We start from the raw sequence: 18,467 nt of genomic DNA, 5'->3' as shown, positions 1-18,467 counted from the left end.
TTTTTTTAGATAGAGAATTTTAATTAAATTGGCATAGTTTATAAAACCAAAAAGATAAAGTGGAATTTGTCAGTGTATTTTCAATCCTTGCCTTAACAGGCTAATGAACACAACTTCAAAAACATGTGAATCCTCCTCTGTTCTATGAGACAGTGAAGCGACCTTTTCAGTATTTAAATATATTAATATAACCAGTTATAGAAATCTAAATATAAAACCAATCTCTTATAGGGTTTGAGAAGGAATGCACCATCTCTCTAAAAAGTTTAATATTCCTTATTCAAGTTCAATCATCTCTTTAGAATGGGAAAAGTGATAGTACTTGTTGAACCGGAATTACTATCAAAATTAAAAAAGCTGACCATATTCGTTTAGCCACAAACCAATCTTATTTAAATCAGGACTGTCCAACAGAATTATTCCATCAGCCATTCATGATCTGAATTCTAGTGTGTGAGATCAATTTAAATATGGTACACATAAAAAGTCATGAGACACTTCTGTTTTATAATAAATAAGGCAGTGGCCAACTATTACTCATTGGTAGCTTTTTTGAGATAAGCTATCAAGTCCTCCCTCTCTCCCTTCTTCTTAATGCCAGCAAAGATCATCTTTGTTCCAGGGATGTACTTCTTGGGATTCTCCAAGTACTCCATCAGCGTCTCCTCTCCCCAGGTGATACCTTTGTTCTTGTTGGCATCTGTGTAAGAGAATCCAGCAGCCTGACCCGTCTTTCGTCCAAACAGACCATGGAGGTTTGGCCCAGTCTTGTGCTTGCCTCCCTTTTCCACAGTATGGCACTGGGCACACTTCTGAACAAAAATCTTCTTGCCCTTCTCAACATCACCCATTTTTAAATCGTTCTTTCTCTGGGCGCAACCGAGAAGTTCCCGCTCACAAGCCGAACGCCCCGCTTTCTAAGCCCAAGGACACGCCGGTACGTGCCTAAGTACCGGTGTTGGTGCAACCAAACTGGCTCCGCCTAATTTACTCTCTTACCTTTAAATAATAAACCAGAAGTTCATTGAGAGCAGGGTCTGCGTTCAGGTTGACCAAGTAGCACTTGTCATCTCCCACCTTGATACCAGAAGTCTCCAGGGAAATCCCCATGCTTTCAAGTTGCCGCTGCCTCTCCTGTGCAGAGACAGACAAAAGCAAGAAAGCTCTGTTTGCTGCCTGAGTCAGGAGATGTACCTATGGAAAGCTTAAGTCACTATCTCTGGGAACAACGCCGGTGAAATGACACAGTCTACTGAGCTCAACCAAGTTTTTGAGCATCTAACACATGTGGCATCTTGTGTCAGTGTCATAGGAGCACCGAGGGCAAACCAGGTACCGTCCTGCCCTTATGGGGCTTCCAGTCCAGTGGAGGGGTAAGACCCCTCGGCTGGAAATGAAAGAGGAGACCCCGAGCCTCTGAAGAGGAACAATGTGCTGCGGGGCTTCAAAGGAGGGAGATTGTGATGGGTTAAGAGTCCAGGAAAGGTTTCAGGAAGAGAACACATTTGAGATGGTTTTTGAGGCACAAGAAGAATTTCAAGAGGAAGAAACGGGGGAGTCCCAAGGTAAGGGGAGAGGGCAGTATGGTTTTAAGGACTCAGGATGCACTGGGTGAATGCAGGTGTGAAGAACCCCTAGTCCAAGGACCCCAGGTGTAACACAGGGAGCTCTGCTCAATGTTATGGGCAGCCTGGATAGGAGGGGAGTTGGGGGAAAATGGATACAAGCATAAGTATGGCTGAAGTGCACCTGAAGCTGTCACAACATTGCTAATTGGCTATACTTCAATATAAAATAAAAAGTTAAAAAAAAGTAAAGAATCCCTAGTCAATGTGGGAAAGTAGTGGGAGATGGGGCAGGAAGAGCCCTCTCCTTTTTGCAGAGGGCGTTGAATTCATTCAGGTTATTCATGAAATGTTTTTTTGTGTTAGGTACTAACCTTGGGCTGGGGATACAAGAGCAAAGAAAATAAAGTTACTTCTTTCACAAAAAATTATATTCTAGTGGAAGGACACGGGCCATAACAAAATAGACAAGTTAAATATGGAATTTCCTAAGGTGATGTGTGCTATGAAGAAAAATCAAGCAAAGTAGGAGTTACAGAAAGTTAGGTGTGTGCCTGTGATATCTACAAAAACACATTTAAGCAGAAGGCTAGCCTAGGTTCCAGTTACTGATGTTCAGCTATCCGACTGGGGTGGTCCAATGCTCACAAGTGGTCAATGAGATGAAAATGTCATGAAATGCACAGTGTAGAATTCATATCTCACACACACAGACACGCACACATGTGTGCATGCTCTATCCTTGCTTTTAATCTCAAAGTTCATAGCAGCATTTTCTAAGGAGCCAAAGAATCAAACACATTGAAAAGCCTATGATGTGCTGTATATTATAAATTCTCTGCCAATGCTTTATTAGGTGATCTGAAATCACAGATTTTTGTTTCAAGTGTGAAAAGCAGGACACATTAAAGATGGTTCCTGTACCATGCCTGCACAAATTCTGAACTCTCCAACACTTCCAGCAAACACAGGGACCAAACAGTAGTTGATACAAGACAATGAAGTCAGTGTCTAGAAATGGAATTTTTGTAGGCTCTAATTCAGCAGAAAAAGCTCCTTAAGGCTTTTTTGTTTTTGGCTGTCTTGGATCTTAGTTACAGCAGGCAGGATTTTCAATTGCAGCATGCGGGGTCTAGTTCCCTGACCAGGAACTGAATCCATGTCCCTGGACTGGGAGCACGGAGTCTTACTCAATGGACCACTAGGGAAATCCCCTTAAGACTCTTTGAGGATGATAAGTAGTTTAACAGAAAAGATGGCAAATGAAGAAGAATCACTATAGCACAGGGAACGACACTCAATATCCTGTGTGATAAGCCAGGATGGAAAAAAATATTTTTAAAAAGAATGTGTATATGTGTACTACTGAGTTGCTTGGTTGTACGGCACAACACTCTATGTCAACTGTACTTCAATTAAAAAAAAAGAAAGAATCACAATATTTCAGGTCTGGGTTATTAAGCTACCTGTGCAATTTCTTCTGTTTTCCTGAGCTTCTCTTCCCAAGTCACCGTTAGTTCTTTTATCAGCTTTTCAGACTCCTCGAGCTTCTCTTTCAGTTCAGGGGCCTTCATAGCCTTTAAAATGAAAGCAGAGATATCTGATTTTCTCATTTTTTCCACCATTATGTACAAGACAATCCCTTATTGTCCTTCTTAAGAGGTTATCAACTGTCTGTTGGAAGCAATTAAGCCACACACTGTCAGGGGGGTTTTTAAGAACTTTATTAATCAAATGAAATGAAATAATAAATGGCTGCTCCTCTTAAAACGAGAAAAAAGAAATTCCAGTGCCCTGAATTAAATTGATATAAATCATCCCAGAGTAATTTTATCCATCATACTTAAATTTCACATTTAAAGACCTCAAAGATGCTAAAGTTCACCTTCAAAATAGAAAAGTATGAGAACAAATTACTTGAGTAGATTTCTTTTTCAATAAAACAAAGACCAACACACATCACTAATAAACACATCCCACTGACATTAACCTACCAGGAAAGGTAGAGACTCTTTTCAGTTATTTTAAGATTTGAGTCTGGGCCACTTGAACTACTTTTCTTACTGATGGTAATAAACTTAGCATGTTTACTACTCACTTGGAAATAGGACATCTGGTTAAAAGGGCAGTAATTTCCCTCTGAGTTTGCTCAGTGAGAATAACTAAGAGGTCTAAATATAGACATGCAGCTTAAGAAATCTTGGGGGGCCTTTCCTCGGCCCCCATATGCTTTTATGACACTCTGTAGTAACATGAGGCTCTGCAAAGGATAACCCTATGAACAAAAAAGATGGCAGAGCTCAGACTGGAAGCTGAAGTGGCAATGATGTGGTCTAGCTGACTATGTGTTAACTGTGTCTCACTGTGTTAACAGAACCTGAGACTGACATTTAGTGCTGGGTCCAAGGGGACACACATGAAAATTCTATGTGAAGGCTGAGGACCGAAGAATTGATGCCTTTGAACTGTGGTGCTGGAGAAGACTCTTGAGAGTCCCTTGGACAGCAGGGAGATCAAACCAGTTGACTTAAAGGAAATCAACCCTGAATATTCATTGGAAGGACTCATGCTGAAGCTGAAGCTCCAATACTTTGGCCACTTGATATGAAAAGCCAACTCATTAGAAAAGATCCTGATGCTGGAAAAGACTGAAGGCAGGAGGAGATGAGGACAACAGAGGATGAGATGGTTGGATGGCATCACTGACTCAATGGATATGAGTTTGAGCAATCTCCAGGAGATAGTGAAGGACAGGGAAGCCTGGCATGCCGCAGTCCATGGAGTTACAGAGTCAGACATGACTGAGCTACAGCGTGAACCTGCTGTGGTTCCTCTGGTCTACCGTGTGGCCAGGCGTTGCTCTGGCTACCAGGCCTGGATTACAGGGTCACAGCAGAAATGCAGATTCAGAGACAGGAGGGAGGACAGAGATGATCCCCCTACAGACAAACTCCAGAGTCATCATGCTCCTCCTAGGAACGACTCTCATCACAGTTTATCAGCATTTTAATTTTCCAGGTGTTCTGCTACCCTTCTTGGCATCAATGAAAAACAAATTAAGCTTGATGCACTCAAAGATGACTGGAATGATAATAAAAAAGCACCATTCATTGAGCACTTCCCATGGGCAACTCATCGTGCTAAGTGCTTTCCAGTATCACTGTTGTACCAGGGATAAACACAATTAATAAAACATGCTTCCTGCACTTGAGGAACCCATGGCCCAGAAGAGGAGAAAGGCATGTAAACAAACAGTTATAATGCAACTCCATGATCACCAGTAGATAGAATCTTCAGGTCCCTAGCTCTGACCTCCTTTTGTTTGTGGGGTCAGAAGACAGTTGTATGAAGGAGAGTGAACTCAGAAGCCTAGGTACACACCCAAGTCCTGGCAGGCAGAAGCATGTAACTGAAGTTGAGGCATTGGCCCCATCTCAGTGCTGTTACTAGTGCAGTGAGACAGCGCCTCCCCTGGCAACAGCTACTGGGAAGTGGGTATGGTTAGGAAGTCTGGGTAAAGCCAAGGAAAGATGGTAACAATGCAAAGTGATTTGGCTCCCTGTCAGGAGTAGATACAAATGAACAAAATACAAAATGAATTACTCCTAATGCTAATTATTCTTGACCACCTTGTCTGCCACGACTTAATAAGGAGATGATATAGAGCGAATGTCTCTGGAAATGGCAAGGCCACGTGGAAGTTGTCATCTACAATGTTAATCAAAGCAGCACCTTTGGGGTCTTAGGATTTCATGCTGAAAGAGATCTTGGCTCAAGGGCCAACTGACTGCCTGGAGCAAACAGTTAGGCAGTGGCAGCAACTCTCTTAACTGTCTGCTTCCTCGACGGTCAGTGCCTGGGATGCAGCCTTGCATTCCATGCTTGCTGTCCTCCCGGTGTTTAGCACAGAGAAGATGCTCATCAGCTCAGCACTGCTGAACGATATGAGGTGAGCTGAGCTGCCAGCGAGCTCACCTTCGACCCTCAGACACCAGGAGCCAGGGAGCCTGGATCACAGGGCGCGCCGGGCTCACCGTACCTCAGCCTGCGAGAGCTGCTCCCTCAGCTTCTCCACCTCCTCCCGCAGTTCCCGGATGACCTTCGCGTTGGGATCCTCATTCACGACGGCATGGTTAACGATCCTCTTGGCCCGATCTGCGTATCTCAGCGTGGAAAGGGTCTCTTCGTAGTTGTCTGCTGCTGGGCTGATGGTGGCGATCATGGAGGTCTGACTGTTGCCTCCCAGATTGTCCTGCAACGTATTTCAAACAGCATCTTAGGAAACAGAGCCCGTTCCAGGCACAACACAAGAGGGAAGTGGCAAATGTGCGCGGATGACCTTCTCTGTGAAGGGAACCTGAGGTGGAAATGGGCTTGTATTTCACAAAAAATTTTGTGACAAGAGGAACAGTGATCTCTCTCTATTCACATCAAAGCACAATGCCTGTGGAACAGCATTATAATGGAAAAATGGCAACGGGAATGAGTCTTCATCCTTGCATGTTTAGGAATCATAGTAACACTACTGTCAGAAGTTCGCTATGTTGTCTTTGGTTAGCTTTGCACACATCTCTCAGCTGTCACTACAGAAACAGCCAATTTCTAGTTGGAAAAGAACATGAGAGCAATGAATTACCTTAAGCAGCCAAGTGAGGACTGAGTCACGATAAGGCACAAATTTGTTTTTACCCTTGCCAGCTGCCTGGTCAGCCAGCGATGAGATAACCAACCCCAAGGTTGTAAGTGATCTGCCAAGAGAAAAAGAAAAAAATTAGTTTTATGGAGAATTTATTTTGTTTATATAATATAATAATCCTTCCAGGTACTAAGTATAAAATTATGCAAAACAGTAAGTCCCTAAAGTTGATCTCATCAAGCATACATTCGTGGAGAAGTTGAAAAAATGAAAAACAAAAAGTAACTCCCTTAGTTTAAAAGAATGAATTTAGAATCCCTGTAGAATCTATTTTGTTCAAGAGACAGGAGCTGTGAAACATTTCAGAACCTGGAAACATACAATTAAAAGATTCCTCAAGAGAATTATAATTTACTCTGAATATTACGTTTAAAGTCTCAACCATCTGCTCTTTGAGTCTAACCAGGACTACTCTGGCCTCTGATTTTCTAGGAGTAACCACGTAACTTGTAAAGCATACTTCCACCACAGGTTACAAGGTATATCCTGTTAATCTGCTTAAAGCTGGCAAGGTTTTTTCAACGCCGAGTTACCATGAAGTGAAGTCGCTCAGTCGTGTCCGACTCTTTGCGACCTCATGGACTGTAGCCTACCAGGATCCTCAGGGATAAATACCATGGGATTTTCCAGGCAAGAATACTGGAGTGGGTTGCCATTTCCTTCTCCAGGGGATCTTCCCGACCCAGGGATAGAAGCCGGGTCTCCTGCATTGTAGGCAGACGCTTTACTGTCTGAGCTACCAGGGAAAGAACCACCCAAACAGAACCCTGGAAGCCTTCCCAGGCCTACTGAGTCAGAACCATAAAAGGTATCTCCAGGTGATTCACATGCACATTAAATTTTGAGAAGCACTGGCTGAACCACACCCAAAGCGATACATTCATTCAGGAGCCAGGCCTCTGAGTCTCAAAATGTTGCTGGGACCAGCAGCATCAACATGACCTGAGACCTTGATAGAAATGTACTATCTCTGGACCCATGCAGACCTACTGAGGCAGGAAGCGGAGTGTCAACAAGCTTTCCAGAGAGTCTGAGAACCACTGGTCTAGGCTAATGAGCTTCTCCTGGTGGAAGTGAAAGTGAGTCACTCAGTCATGTCCAACTCTCTGTGACCCCATGGACTGTAGCCCGCTGCACTCCTCTATCCATGGGATTCTCCAGGCAAGAATACTGGAGCGGGTGGCTGTACCCTCCTCCAGGAGATCTTCCTGACCCAGGGCTCGAACCCACATCTCTTATGTCTCCTGCACTGGCAGGTGGGTTCTCTACCACCTGCCCCACCTGGGAACCTCCACTGGTGGTTAATAGATATTCTTTGTACTTGGAAAAAAGATCACCATAGAAACAACAGATCTGTGGTGCTGAAGAATGAAGGACAGCCTCATGTCATAGTTAAGTACCAACTGTTCTTTTAAAAGCAATCAACTGGATTCCAAGTTTAGTAGCCAGAAAAGATCAGTCTCAGGACATCTCTCGGGACTGCTAGGAAGGTAACATGATACCACAAAGACAAAAGGTTTTGTAAGTGATGAAAAAATTAAATGCTACTACTTATTTATAAAAACCAGGAAGGGACTAGAGGTTAGAAGTGAAAGACAACATAGCTTTCTTCCTAACGTTAACAGTAGATTTCCATTAAACAAGCTGAAAGGAGTAAAATCATTTCCCACAAAATACAATTCTCCAAAGGTGAGTCACTGGAGAAGTCATTGAAATGCAAAGCAATGCCAAGAGGCAGAAAAAGAGCCAGAATTTTAATAACTAACAGCCATTATTGCCAAGTGACATAAAGATGTACATCATAATTGACAAATTTAAAAGTTAAACAAATCCACCGCAAGAGAAACGAAAACATATGTCCATACGAAAACTTGCATAAGAATTTCATAGCAGCGATAGTCACAATAGCCAAAAGTGTGGAAGCAGCTCAAACGTCCACTGAATAATGAAGGGAAGAATAAAATGCAATATGTCCTTGCAGTGGAGTAGCACTCGGCCATACGAGAGGAATGAAGTTCTGACACGTGCAACAACATGAAGAACCGTGAAAATGATAAGAGAAATGGTAAGAGAAAGAAGCCTGGGTTATATAGTGCCCCCCACCATTCAATTCATGTCCACCAGAGCCTCGGGTGTGTCCTCTTTTGCAAATAAGGTTCTTGCATAATTATTGGGTTAGCCAGAAAGCTCATTCAATTAGTGACTATGTTGTTAAATAAAGTTCTTGGTGAAAACGTCTTTTACTTTTCTTAAAGCTGAATGAGGAACTTCCCTAGTAGTCCAGTGGATGAGAATCTGCCTGCCAATCCAGGGGACATGGGTTCAATCCCTGGTCCAGGAAGGGAGGTCCCCAACCAATGGTTAACAATTTTAAGAAAGAAACATGTGCGTGGCCTATATGAAACAGAGGAAAAAAGAGTTCAATATAAGGTAAAAACACATTTCTGCCTAGATAAAGAATATAGGGCATTTTTCACATTTTGCAACTATTGAAATGGAATTCTCATTTGGAAGCAATCGTTCGGACTATTCATGATTTTTAATACCCAAATGCAGCAGAAATTACTTTAACTCATACCATCCATAAAGAACTCAGTGACTCAAGGGTCAATATCAGCAACTCTGAGGTTAACAGGGGTCCTACAGCTCTATAAAACTGAACAAGTTTATATACAAGCTCTATATAACTGCACTAGCCAACAAAGGTTCATCTAGTCAAAGCTATGGTTTTTCCAGTAGTCATGTATGGATGTGAGAGTTGGACTATAAAGAAAGCTGAGTGTTGAAGAACTGATGCTTTTGAACTGTGGTGTTGGAGAAGACTCTTGAGAGTCCCTTGGAGTGCAAGGAGATCCCACCAGTCAATCCTAAAGGAAATCAGTCCTGAATATTCATTAGAAGGACTGATGCTGAAGCTGAAATTCCAACACTTTGGTCACCTGATGCAAAGAACTGACTCATTGGAAAAGACCCTGATGCTGGAAAAGATTGCAGGCAGGAGGCAAAGGGGACGACAGAGGATAAGATAGTTGGATGGCATCACCGACTCGATGGACGTGAGTTTGAGCAAGCTTTGGGAGTTGATGATGGACAGGGAAGCCTGGTGTGCTGCAATTCATGGGGTCGCAAAACAACTGAGCAACTGAACTGAACTGAACTGATAGCTCCATATAACTTGCTCAGTTAGAGAAGCTTATTACTCACAGAGGCCACACTCTTTACCTAAGAGTGTGCACATCCTCAAAACAAGGACTTCATCTAAACCTGTTATGGTCTCCGTGAAACAAAAAGAAATAAGCTGCAGGGTGAGTGGGAGTCAGTGATGCCTGAGAGGTCACCAGATCACCAGTGACAAGGGGTCCATGCCAACACCCCCTTCCAGGTCCCACCTAGAAGCAGTGATCTGGGGATTTCTAGAATCCTAAAAACAATTTGAAAGTTCAATGTCTGAAAGTTGAACACCAGGCTTATATATTTTAATGGGAATTTTACATCCAGGAAGCTTAAAATATAACAAAATCACTAATTATGGATCCTTCTAGTCCTGTCATCTTAGCCTGGAGGCAAATGAACAGTTCACAGATATCAGAATGGGTGGGAGTTTCTTGGTCAATTTTAGGGGCTGAAAAGGAATCTTTCTAATTCTAGCAGATCACTGTTCCTTTTCTGAACTTGCTGGAGGTAGAGATAGTGTGTGTGTGTGCATGTTCTTAGCTGCTTCAGTCATATCCGATCCTGTGCGACCCCATGGACTGCAGCCCACCAGGCTCCTCTGTCTGTGGGATTCTCCAGGCAAGAATACTAGAGTGGGTTGCCATGCCCTCCTCCAGGGGATGCTCTCAACTCAGGGACTGAACCAGCATCTATTATGTCTCCTGCATTGAGCGGCGGATTCTTTACCACTAGCGCCACCTGGGCAGCCTGGAGATAGTGAGGAAGTGCCTAATCAGTAAATCTCTCACCATAAATTCTTGGCCACTGTGGTGGGGAGGAGAAGGGAGAGGGGCTGGCTGGGGATGAAGGAAGACTTAAGCCAGGGGATAACATCTATAAACAACTATCTATAACAAGGGAGAATTCGGGACCAAAAAGAAAGTAAATAAAACCTGGGTGGATCAAAAGCAAAATAAAGTAACTCACTGAAAAAAAATTGTCATAATTCCAACCTTTTTTTTTTTTTGCTTTTCTTTCATCTGGTCAAAGCTATGGTTTTTCCAGTAGTCATGTATGGATGTGAGAGTTGGACTATAAAGAAAGCCGAGTGCCAAAGAACTGATGCTCTTGAACTGTGGTGTTGGAGAAGACTCTTGAGAGTCCTTTGGACTGCAAGGAGATCCCACCAGTCAATCCTAAAGGAAATCAGTCCTGAATATTCACTGGAAGGACTGATGCTGAAGCTGAAGCTCCAGTACTCTGGCCATTTTCTGTGAAGAACTGACTCACTGGAAAAGACGCTGATGCTGGGAAAGATTGAAGGCGGGAGGAGAAGGGGACGATGGAGGACGAGATGGTTGGATGGCATCACCGACTCAATGGACAAGAGTTTGAGCAAGCTGCGGGAGCTGGTGATGGACAGGGAGGCCTGGCGTGCTGCAGTCCATGGGGTCACAAAGAGTTGGACACGACTGAGCGACTGAACTGAACTGATGCCTTCCTTAAATCTAGTTTCCTTGAAACTCTAATCATCAGATTCCTTCCCATAGGAGTAGGTATGATGTGATGTGAGTTACCTGTATCGCCTAGGATGGATTTCAAATTTATTTTACCATGTTTCCAGTGACCTTTTTCTAAGATAATAAGTGTAGTACTTAGCAAACTTTATCAGAGCTAGGTGTGTATTTCTCTTTCTATAGACTGTGATCACCTTGGTAGCAGAGATGACTGTGCCTGGCTTACAAAAAGCATGCATTCAATATTTGCCAAGTTATAGGGACTCCAGAATACACTGAAGAACAGAACACGAACCTCTTTCTAGAAAGGACTAATTCAATGATGGTTTTGCTACACTTTATGGCTATTGGCCCAATACCCATTTTCCCTTCCTCACTTTCTAATGGATACTTGAATATTCGGGGAAGCACACATCTAGCTAGGAACTCTACAGAGTCCTCTGCAGCTTGGAGAAGCCATGAAACATAGTTCTGGCCAATGAGATGCAGAGAGGGAGACATTTGCGGGAGGGGCTTCCAAGCGAGTTATGGTTCTCTGGATAAAAAGGCACATATTCAGCTTATAGAAGCTAGCGGTCCTTTCCCCATCTTGTTTGGAACAAAGATGTGGATACGATGCCTAAAATGGTAGAGCTGCCTTAGGGTCAGGAAAACCACATGAACACACACTGAGGTTAGTAGCTGTGCCTGCTGGCATTTCTGAGGTGCTGGACCGACCTCTGGACTCCTTTTTAAGTGAGAAGGATGAGCTCACCACTTGGTTGTCACTGGAGTGGTTTCAGCTGCTGCTGCTGCTAAGTCGCTTCAGTCGTGTCCGACTCTGTGCGACCCCATAGATGGCAGCCCACCAGGCTCCTCTGTCCCTGGGATTCTCCAGGCAAGAATGCTGGAGTGGACTGCCATTTCCTTCTCCAACGCGTGAAAGTGAAAAGTGAAAGTGAAGTAGCTCAGTTGTGTCCGACTCTTAGCGACCCCATGGATTGCAGCCTACCAGGCTCCTCCGTCCATGGGGTCTTCCAGGCAAGAGTCTGGAGTGGGATGTCATTTCCTTCTCCTTCTGTGGCAGCAGAATGTAATCCTTGGCTTTTACAGAATTAGTTGAAAGGTGATCAAGTTAGTGGCACTGTGTTTAGCACTCCTCCCCAGAAAGTCCCCACTCCTTACAGGAAAGGAGAAATGCAAAATGTGGCAAATTATGGGGAAAGGACAGCACCATCGTATGACAGGAGAGGAAAGAAAACAGTGACACCTATAGTCCGGGCCTCATTTTCACTCACCACTGTTATCAGTGACTGATGAGATCACTAAATTCAGTGTTCATCCAATGAGTGCCATTCCCAATCTCATTTCCATCCCAGTGATTGTGGTATAATTAAAAAGCCTGTCCTAACATTTCCAAAGACAGGTTCTTTTGCACATTTGTTCTGGACACATTAAAATGTTATACCTAGAATTCTGACATCAAGTAAAACCATGAATGATAGAGTTATATGAGATTCACTGCAGGTTCTCAGAGCTCTGAGCAATGGGAATCTCCAAAGGAAGATTTGTTGTTGTTTTTTTAAATATTTTAAAAAATAATTTTATTTATTTATTTTTGGCTATGCTGGGTCTTCATTGTTGGGCGGGCTTTCCTCTAGTTTCAGAGAGTGGGAGCTCTAATTGTGGTGGGTGGGCTTCTCATTACCGTGGCTTCTCCTGCTGCGGAGCACGGGCTCCAGGGCGTGTGGGCTCAGTAGCTGTGGCTCTCTCAAGAGCTTAGTTGCTCTGCGGCATGTGGGATCTCCCAAGACCAAGGATCAAACTCATGTCTCCTGCTTTGGCAGGCAGATTCTTTACCACTGAGCCACCAGGGAAGCCCTGAAATATTTTTTAATTTGTTTGCCCATCTTAACTGTGGTGTGTGGGATCTTTAGCTGCAGCATGTGGGATCTAGTTCCCTGACCAGGAGTCGAACCCGTGCCCCTAGCATTGGGAGCATAGAGTCTTAGCCACTGGACCACCAGGGAAGTCCCTCTGAAGGAAGGTTTTACAAGTAATCTTTCTCAAAATTATTTATCTAGGGGTCATTTTCTCCTTAGAGGCACCTGAAGGACTAGTATTTCACAAGAATTCTTTGAGAAAGCCTAAAGTGACAAAGGCACATGCCTCAAAGAGGTGGCTACTACCTTCCCGGGAGCAGATTTTTGCTATATCCTTCATGGGTCTCTTCTGTTAAGATTATGTGGATATCTTTCTTCACATATGTGGACCATGCGATGTACAAGTGGTAAATTAACAAGTACCACCACACATCCTCGAACAATGGACAGAAGGCAGGTCACTTTTATTCTTCCAAGATACAAGCTCATGTCAGGTTATGCCAGCAAAACCCACTGATATGAGGTTTCCAGGAAGAAATGAACAAGCATCATGGAGGGTACTCAAAAGAAGAAAAAAAGGAGGACTGAGTCACATGAAACATTAGAAACACTGTGCTTGAAAGTTATGACAACATAAATTATAAGCCAGAATCCTGGGGAGAACATATGTTAATATCCCTCGAACAAGTGTTCAGTAGAACCCATTTTTTAGAAATGCTTGGTATATACTCTATTAACCGCAGTAACTGAAATAGAAAAAAGACTAGGAAAGATACTCATCAGATGAATACTGTTGGCATTTAAAGGTTGGCTGTTGCTGAGGATAAAACAGAACCATCTTTGGTGACATCCCTCGGGGTATAAGAGTGTTCCATGATACAAGTGAATTCTCAGAGAAGCTGAACCAGCCAGGCTCCAGCAGCAAGGAAAGACTTGGTCCTTCCACCCTCAGTAGAAGGGTGAAGAGCAGACAGAGTCCCAGGTGTGTCCTCTGTGAAGATGGTCTCCAGACGACCCATCCCTCCCCAGCCCTGGACAGGCCACGGTGGAGCATCCACACACGCCTTGGTGCTCCACGTGAAGGAGCAACGTGCGCTGCAAAGCTCTTAAGAGCTTAAGGAGAGATGAAGCTCTTAAATCCACAGCCCATTAAGCAGACACTAATGTCTGTGAGAAGCCCCCGCCAGGTCTGCTTAAGAGGATTATTTGTGTTTCATCCAAAGAAACCCCAACAGGCAGCCGAGAGAAAGCTTAGGAAACGTGTCAGAGAGTTCCTTCATTTTAGCCCTCCACTGGGCACTGAGGTTAAGGCTTAGAAAGCCACTTATGGAACTAATGAGCAGCAGATTCGATACATTATTTATTTCCGTTACTAGGACACACTTACAGAGAGCTTCCTACGGTAGGCTCTAAGTGGGTAGTGTTCTAAGTGGGCTGCAGGTCGTCACTAATTTAATCCCCACAACAGCCCCACTCGGAGTGTTTCCTCACCCACATTTTATGGGTGAGGAAACTGAGGCACAAAAGGGTCACAGCCTTAGTTTCTGTAACTAAGAAACTCCCGTGTCTCCTCCGGGAAGCCTCCCAAACCTTCCGGCTGTGTTGTCATTCACGTCCCCACCTCACCTTGTATGTGTAAGTTTTCTGGCACTTAATGTATTAATATCACTCCCTCCTCCTCCACTCCCCCACCAAAGATCTCCTTCCCCACTGGATCCTGAACTTCCCAAGGCCAGGGTCTCATCTTCGTCACCCTTTCTTCTTATGCCCAGTCAGTGTTCGACACTTATTTGCTAGATGGAGCAAAACAGTACAGGTCCACTTATCTCTTATCTGATAGCCTTAGGGCCACGTCTGTTTTGAAATTCAGAATGTTTTAGGATTTTAGGAAGTTCAGTGCATACACTATTACATATGACCACGGGGGGGATCTGGGACAGCAGCCCAGAGTAAAATTCATGAACATTTCTATAGCTAAACATAAGAATGGCCACACTAAATGAGTAAATAAAGACCGTAAGTGAAGATAGAGACCTCATCTGAGTTCAGGTGAGGGTTCACCAACGAGTGAACTACGAAGGAAACAGGAAAAGCATTTGGTTTTCAGAGCACTTTGGTTTTCCTGATGGCTCAGATGGTGGTCTGCCTGCAGTGCAGGAGACCGGGGTTTGATTCCTGGGTCAGGAAGATCCCCTGGAGAAGGAAATGGCAACCTACTCCAGTATTCTTCCCTGGAGAGTTCCAAGGAGAGAGGAGCCTGGTGGGCTACAGTCCATGGGGTCACAAAGAGTCAGACACAACTGAGTGACTTCACTGTGGGTTTTGGAACTGCAGGAAAAAACCTGCGGGCCTCTCTTTCTATGAAGGTCTCTAAGACAGCTGTACAGACCTCAGGGCATGATCATACTGTGAGAAGATGTCCCATTAAACCAGTGACCATGTGGAGAGTTGGAGGACTCCTGGTGCAGATCTGGATCCGCGGTGGGAGCCTGGCATACATGGACCCATTCAGCGAGCTGAGAGAGACAGGTGGGGGGATGAAAACAGCCCTGGACTGAGGTTCAAGGGAGAGGGTTCAGACGCAGCTCCACTCCCTTCGAGCCAGCTATTTTGGGAAAAGCACAAGACCAATTTGGCAGACACCCATGGACTGGCAAATGTGTCTTAAAAAAAACAAAACAGTTTCATGCTTCAGTGCTGGGTGATGTAGCACTTCTAATGTGCCTTTTGCTTTTTCAGATTAAGTATTGATAACTTACTGTATCTCAACCTATGTGTTCCTCTTGGAGGGCAGTGATCATGCTGTAACAAATAATCGCAGGGGTAGTGGCTCAAAACCACACCAAGCATCTTATAGTTCTGGAGGCTGGAAGTCCAGAATGGGTTTCTCCGGGCTAAAAGTTTCCTTGCCTTTTCCAGCTTCCACGGGCGCCCCTGTCTCTTGGCTGATGGCCCCTCCCTCCGCCCACATGTGAGCGGTGAGCTATGGGGTCTTTCTTACCCCATGTCACTCTAACACTGGCTCTCCGACCTCCTTTCACTTGTAAGGATCTCTGTGATTACAACAGATCCGCTCATCTCACACGCTAGTAAAGTAATGCTGAAAATTCTCTAAGCCAGGCTTCAACAGTAAGTAAATTGAGAACTTCCAGATGCTCAAGCTGGATTTAGAAAAGGCAGAGGAACAAAAGATCAAATTGCCAACATCTGTTGGTTCATCAAAAAAGCAAGAGAATTCCAGAAAAACATATACTTCTTCATTGACTATGGTAAAGCCTTTGACTGTGTGGATCACAATAAACTGTGGAAAATTCTTCAAGAGATGGGAATACCAGATCACCTTACCTGCCTCCTGAGAAATCTGTATGCAGCTCAAGAAGCAACAGTTAGAACCAGACATGGAACAACGGACTGGTTCCAAATTGGGAAAGGAGTACGTCAAAGCTGTATATTGCCACCCTGCTTATTTAACTTATATGCAGAGTACATTATGAGAAACGCTGGGCTGGATGAAGCACAAGCTGGAATCAAGATTGCTGGGAGAAATATCAATAACCTCAGAAATGTAGATGACACTACCCTTATGGCAGAAAGCGAAGAAGAACTAAAGAGCCTCTTGATGAAAGTGAAAGAGGAGAGTGAAATGGCTGGGTTAAAAACTCAACATTCAAAAAACTAAGATCATGGCATCCGGTCCCATTATTTCATGGCAAATAGATGGGGAAACAATGGAAACGGTGAGAGATTTTATTTTTTTGGGCTCCAAAATCACTGCAGATGATGACTGCAGCCATGAAATTAAAAGACACTTGCTCCTTGGAAGAAAAAATATGACCAACCTACACAGCATATTAAAAAGCAGAGATGTTACTATGCCAAGAAAGGTCCTTCTAGTCAAAGCTATGGTTTTTCCAGCAGTCATGTATGAATGTAAGAGCTGGACCATAAAGAAAGCTGAGCACTGAAAAGGTGCTTTTGAACTGTGGTGTCGGAGAAGACTCTTGAGAGTCTCTTGGACTGCAAGGAGATCCAACCAGTCCATCCTAAAGGAAATCAGTCCTGAATGTTCATTGGAAGGACTGATGCTGAAGCTGAAACTCCAGTACTCTGGCCATTTGCTGTGAAGAACTGACTCATTGGAAGAGACCTTATGCTGGGAAAGATTGAAGGCTGGAGAAGAACGGGATGACAGAGGATGAGATGGTTGGATGGCATCACTGACTTGATGGACATGAGTTTGAGCAAGCTCCGGGAGTTGGTGATGGACAGGAAGGCCTGGTGCACTGCAGTCCATGGGGTCACAAAGAGTCAGACAGAACTGAGCGACTGAACTGCACTGAATTGATCCAAATAATCTTCTCATTGCAACATCTTTAACTTAATGACACCTGCGAAATCCCTTTGTGAGGTAATGTATGCACATGCTTTGGGAATTAGGACTTGGATGTATTTGGGGACAGGGAGACAATATTCTGTCAACAACAAAGTTCTTCTTGCATCTCCACATCTAATGTGCCAGACACATAGTAGAGGCCTGCTCAACTTTTATTCATATTATATAAATGTATATCTCCAACCATCAGTTTCCTTATCCTTAAACAGAGATATAAATACATATAATGAACTTCACATGAAATAATGCATATGAAAGTGTCCCCAAACTAAAAAGAACCCTAAAAATGTAGGTATCTCACAGACTAGTAGTAAGGAATACATACATCTATTTGTGAAAGAGCCACATAAGGAAAGACAGCAGGATGCTAAGAGAAATCCATTCAATTCATTAAATCATAATGGAAAAGAGCCAGTAGCTGGAATGTCTAAATCATGTTATGTGTGGCCTTGAGGTAGGCCAGTTTGAGACACTAGATAATTTAGTGTCCAAATTGAAGGGGGGGGGGCACTATTAACATTTCCTCTGGGACAAAATCAGTCAGGATTCTCCCAGGCCAACACAATACTTGGGCAGGTCAGTGAGTGAGCCTTGGCTCTGGAGTCAAACTACCTACAACCAAGTCTTAGAGCCCTGTGACCTTGGCCATATTATTTAACTGCTCTCTGCCTTGGTTTCCTCGTCCATAAAATGGTGACGTGAGGCTCAGATGAATCATTACATACAGAGTACACAGTACAGTGCTTAGTATACCTAGTAAGAGGGCAACAGAAGTTGGTGACCCTTACACGTCAAGGCCAGCCACACTCTCAATTTCCATGAGTTTAGAGAACTCCCAGTGTGTTCCCACGAGTGCAGGCACAGGCCGACAGCTGGCATGGTTGAGCGCCAGTACACAAACCTCCAGGCGTGGTGACAATCTTTTCTTTGGTGCCTGCTTCCTCACACCCCCATTTCTGTTTCTCCATCCTGGTGCTTTGCACGCATTTACTTATTTTATTCTGTATTTTTAAGACTTTTTATTTTATATTGAAGTATAGCCGATAAACAATGTTGTGATAGTTTCAGGTGGAGAACAAAGGGGCTCAGCCATAGGTACACATGTATCCATTCTTCCCCACGCTCCCCTCCCATCCAGCCTGGCACATAACGCTGAGCAGAGTTCCCTGTCTTGTACTCATTTCAGAATGCAGAGCTGTATGCCAGTCTGGGCTCCTACAATGCTTTGTCATGAAACAGAGCAAAATCCTTTGTTATCAGAGCAAGAGACAGAATGACTGG

General features: G+C 43.9%; 2 protein-coding genes across 14 annotated transcripts in view; both read right to left on the bottom strand.

Annotated features, from left to right (window-relative positions):
• The window catches only part of KIF13A (kinesin family member 13A), a 198,496-nt gene that overhangs the window by 57,128 nt on the left and 122,901 nt on the right, over positions 1 to 18,467 (bottom strand). For all 13 annotated transcript variants that reach the window (XM_065913151.1, XM_065913149.1, XM_065913147.1 and 10 more), the window contains exons 10-13: positions 6,202 to 6,313; positions 5,605 to 5,817; positions 3,032 to 3,142; positions 1,000 to 1,134 (exon numbers count right to left, since the gene is read on the bottom strand). In XM_065913151.1, the coding sequence (XP_065769223.1) occupies positions 1,000 to 1,134; positions 3,032 to 3,142; positions 5,605 to 5,817; positions 6,202 to 6,313 (571 nt within the window). The remainder of the gene's footprint in view (positions 1 to 999; positions 1,135 to 3,031; positions 3,143 to 5,604; positions 5,818 to 6,201; positions 6,314 to 18,467) is intronic.
• LOC136151766 (cytochrome c) lies at positions 226 to 977 on the bottom strand. The gene has a single exon (XM_065913161.1). It carries the CDS (start codon positions 849 to 851, stop codon positions 534 to 536), a length of 318 nt encoding a protein of 105 aa, XP_065769233.1. The 5' UTR covers positions 852 to 977; the 3' UTR covers positions 226 to 533.

The sequence above is a fragment of the Muntiacus reevesi genome, chromosome 20 (assembly GCF_963930625.1).
Source record: "Muntiacus reevesi chromosome 20, mMunRee1.1, whole genome shotgun sequence".
Taxonomy (NCBI): Eukaryota; Metazoa; Chordata; class Mammalia; order Artiodactyla; family Cervidae; genus Muntiacus; species Muntiacus reevesi.
The sequence above is the reverse complement of the archived record's forward strand: the minus strand, read 5'-3'. Positions and strand labels throughout refer to the sequence as shown.

Coding starts and splice junctions, on each gene's coding strand:
- LOC136151766 (XM_065913161.1), bottom strand. CDS start 851: ATGGGTGATGTTGAGAAGGGCAAGAAGATTTTTGTTCAGAAGTGTGCC.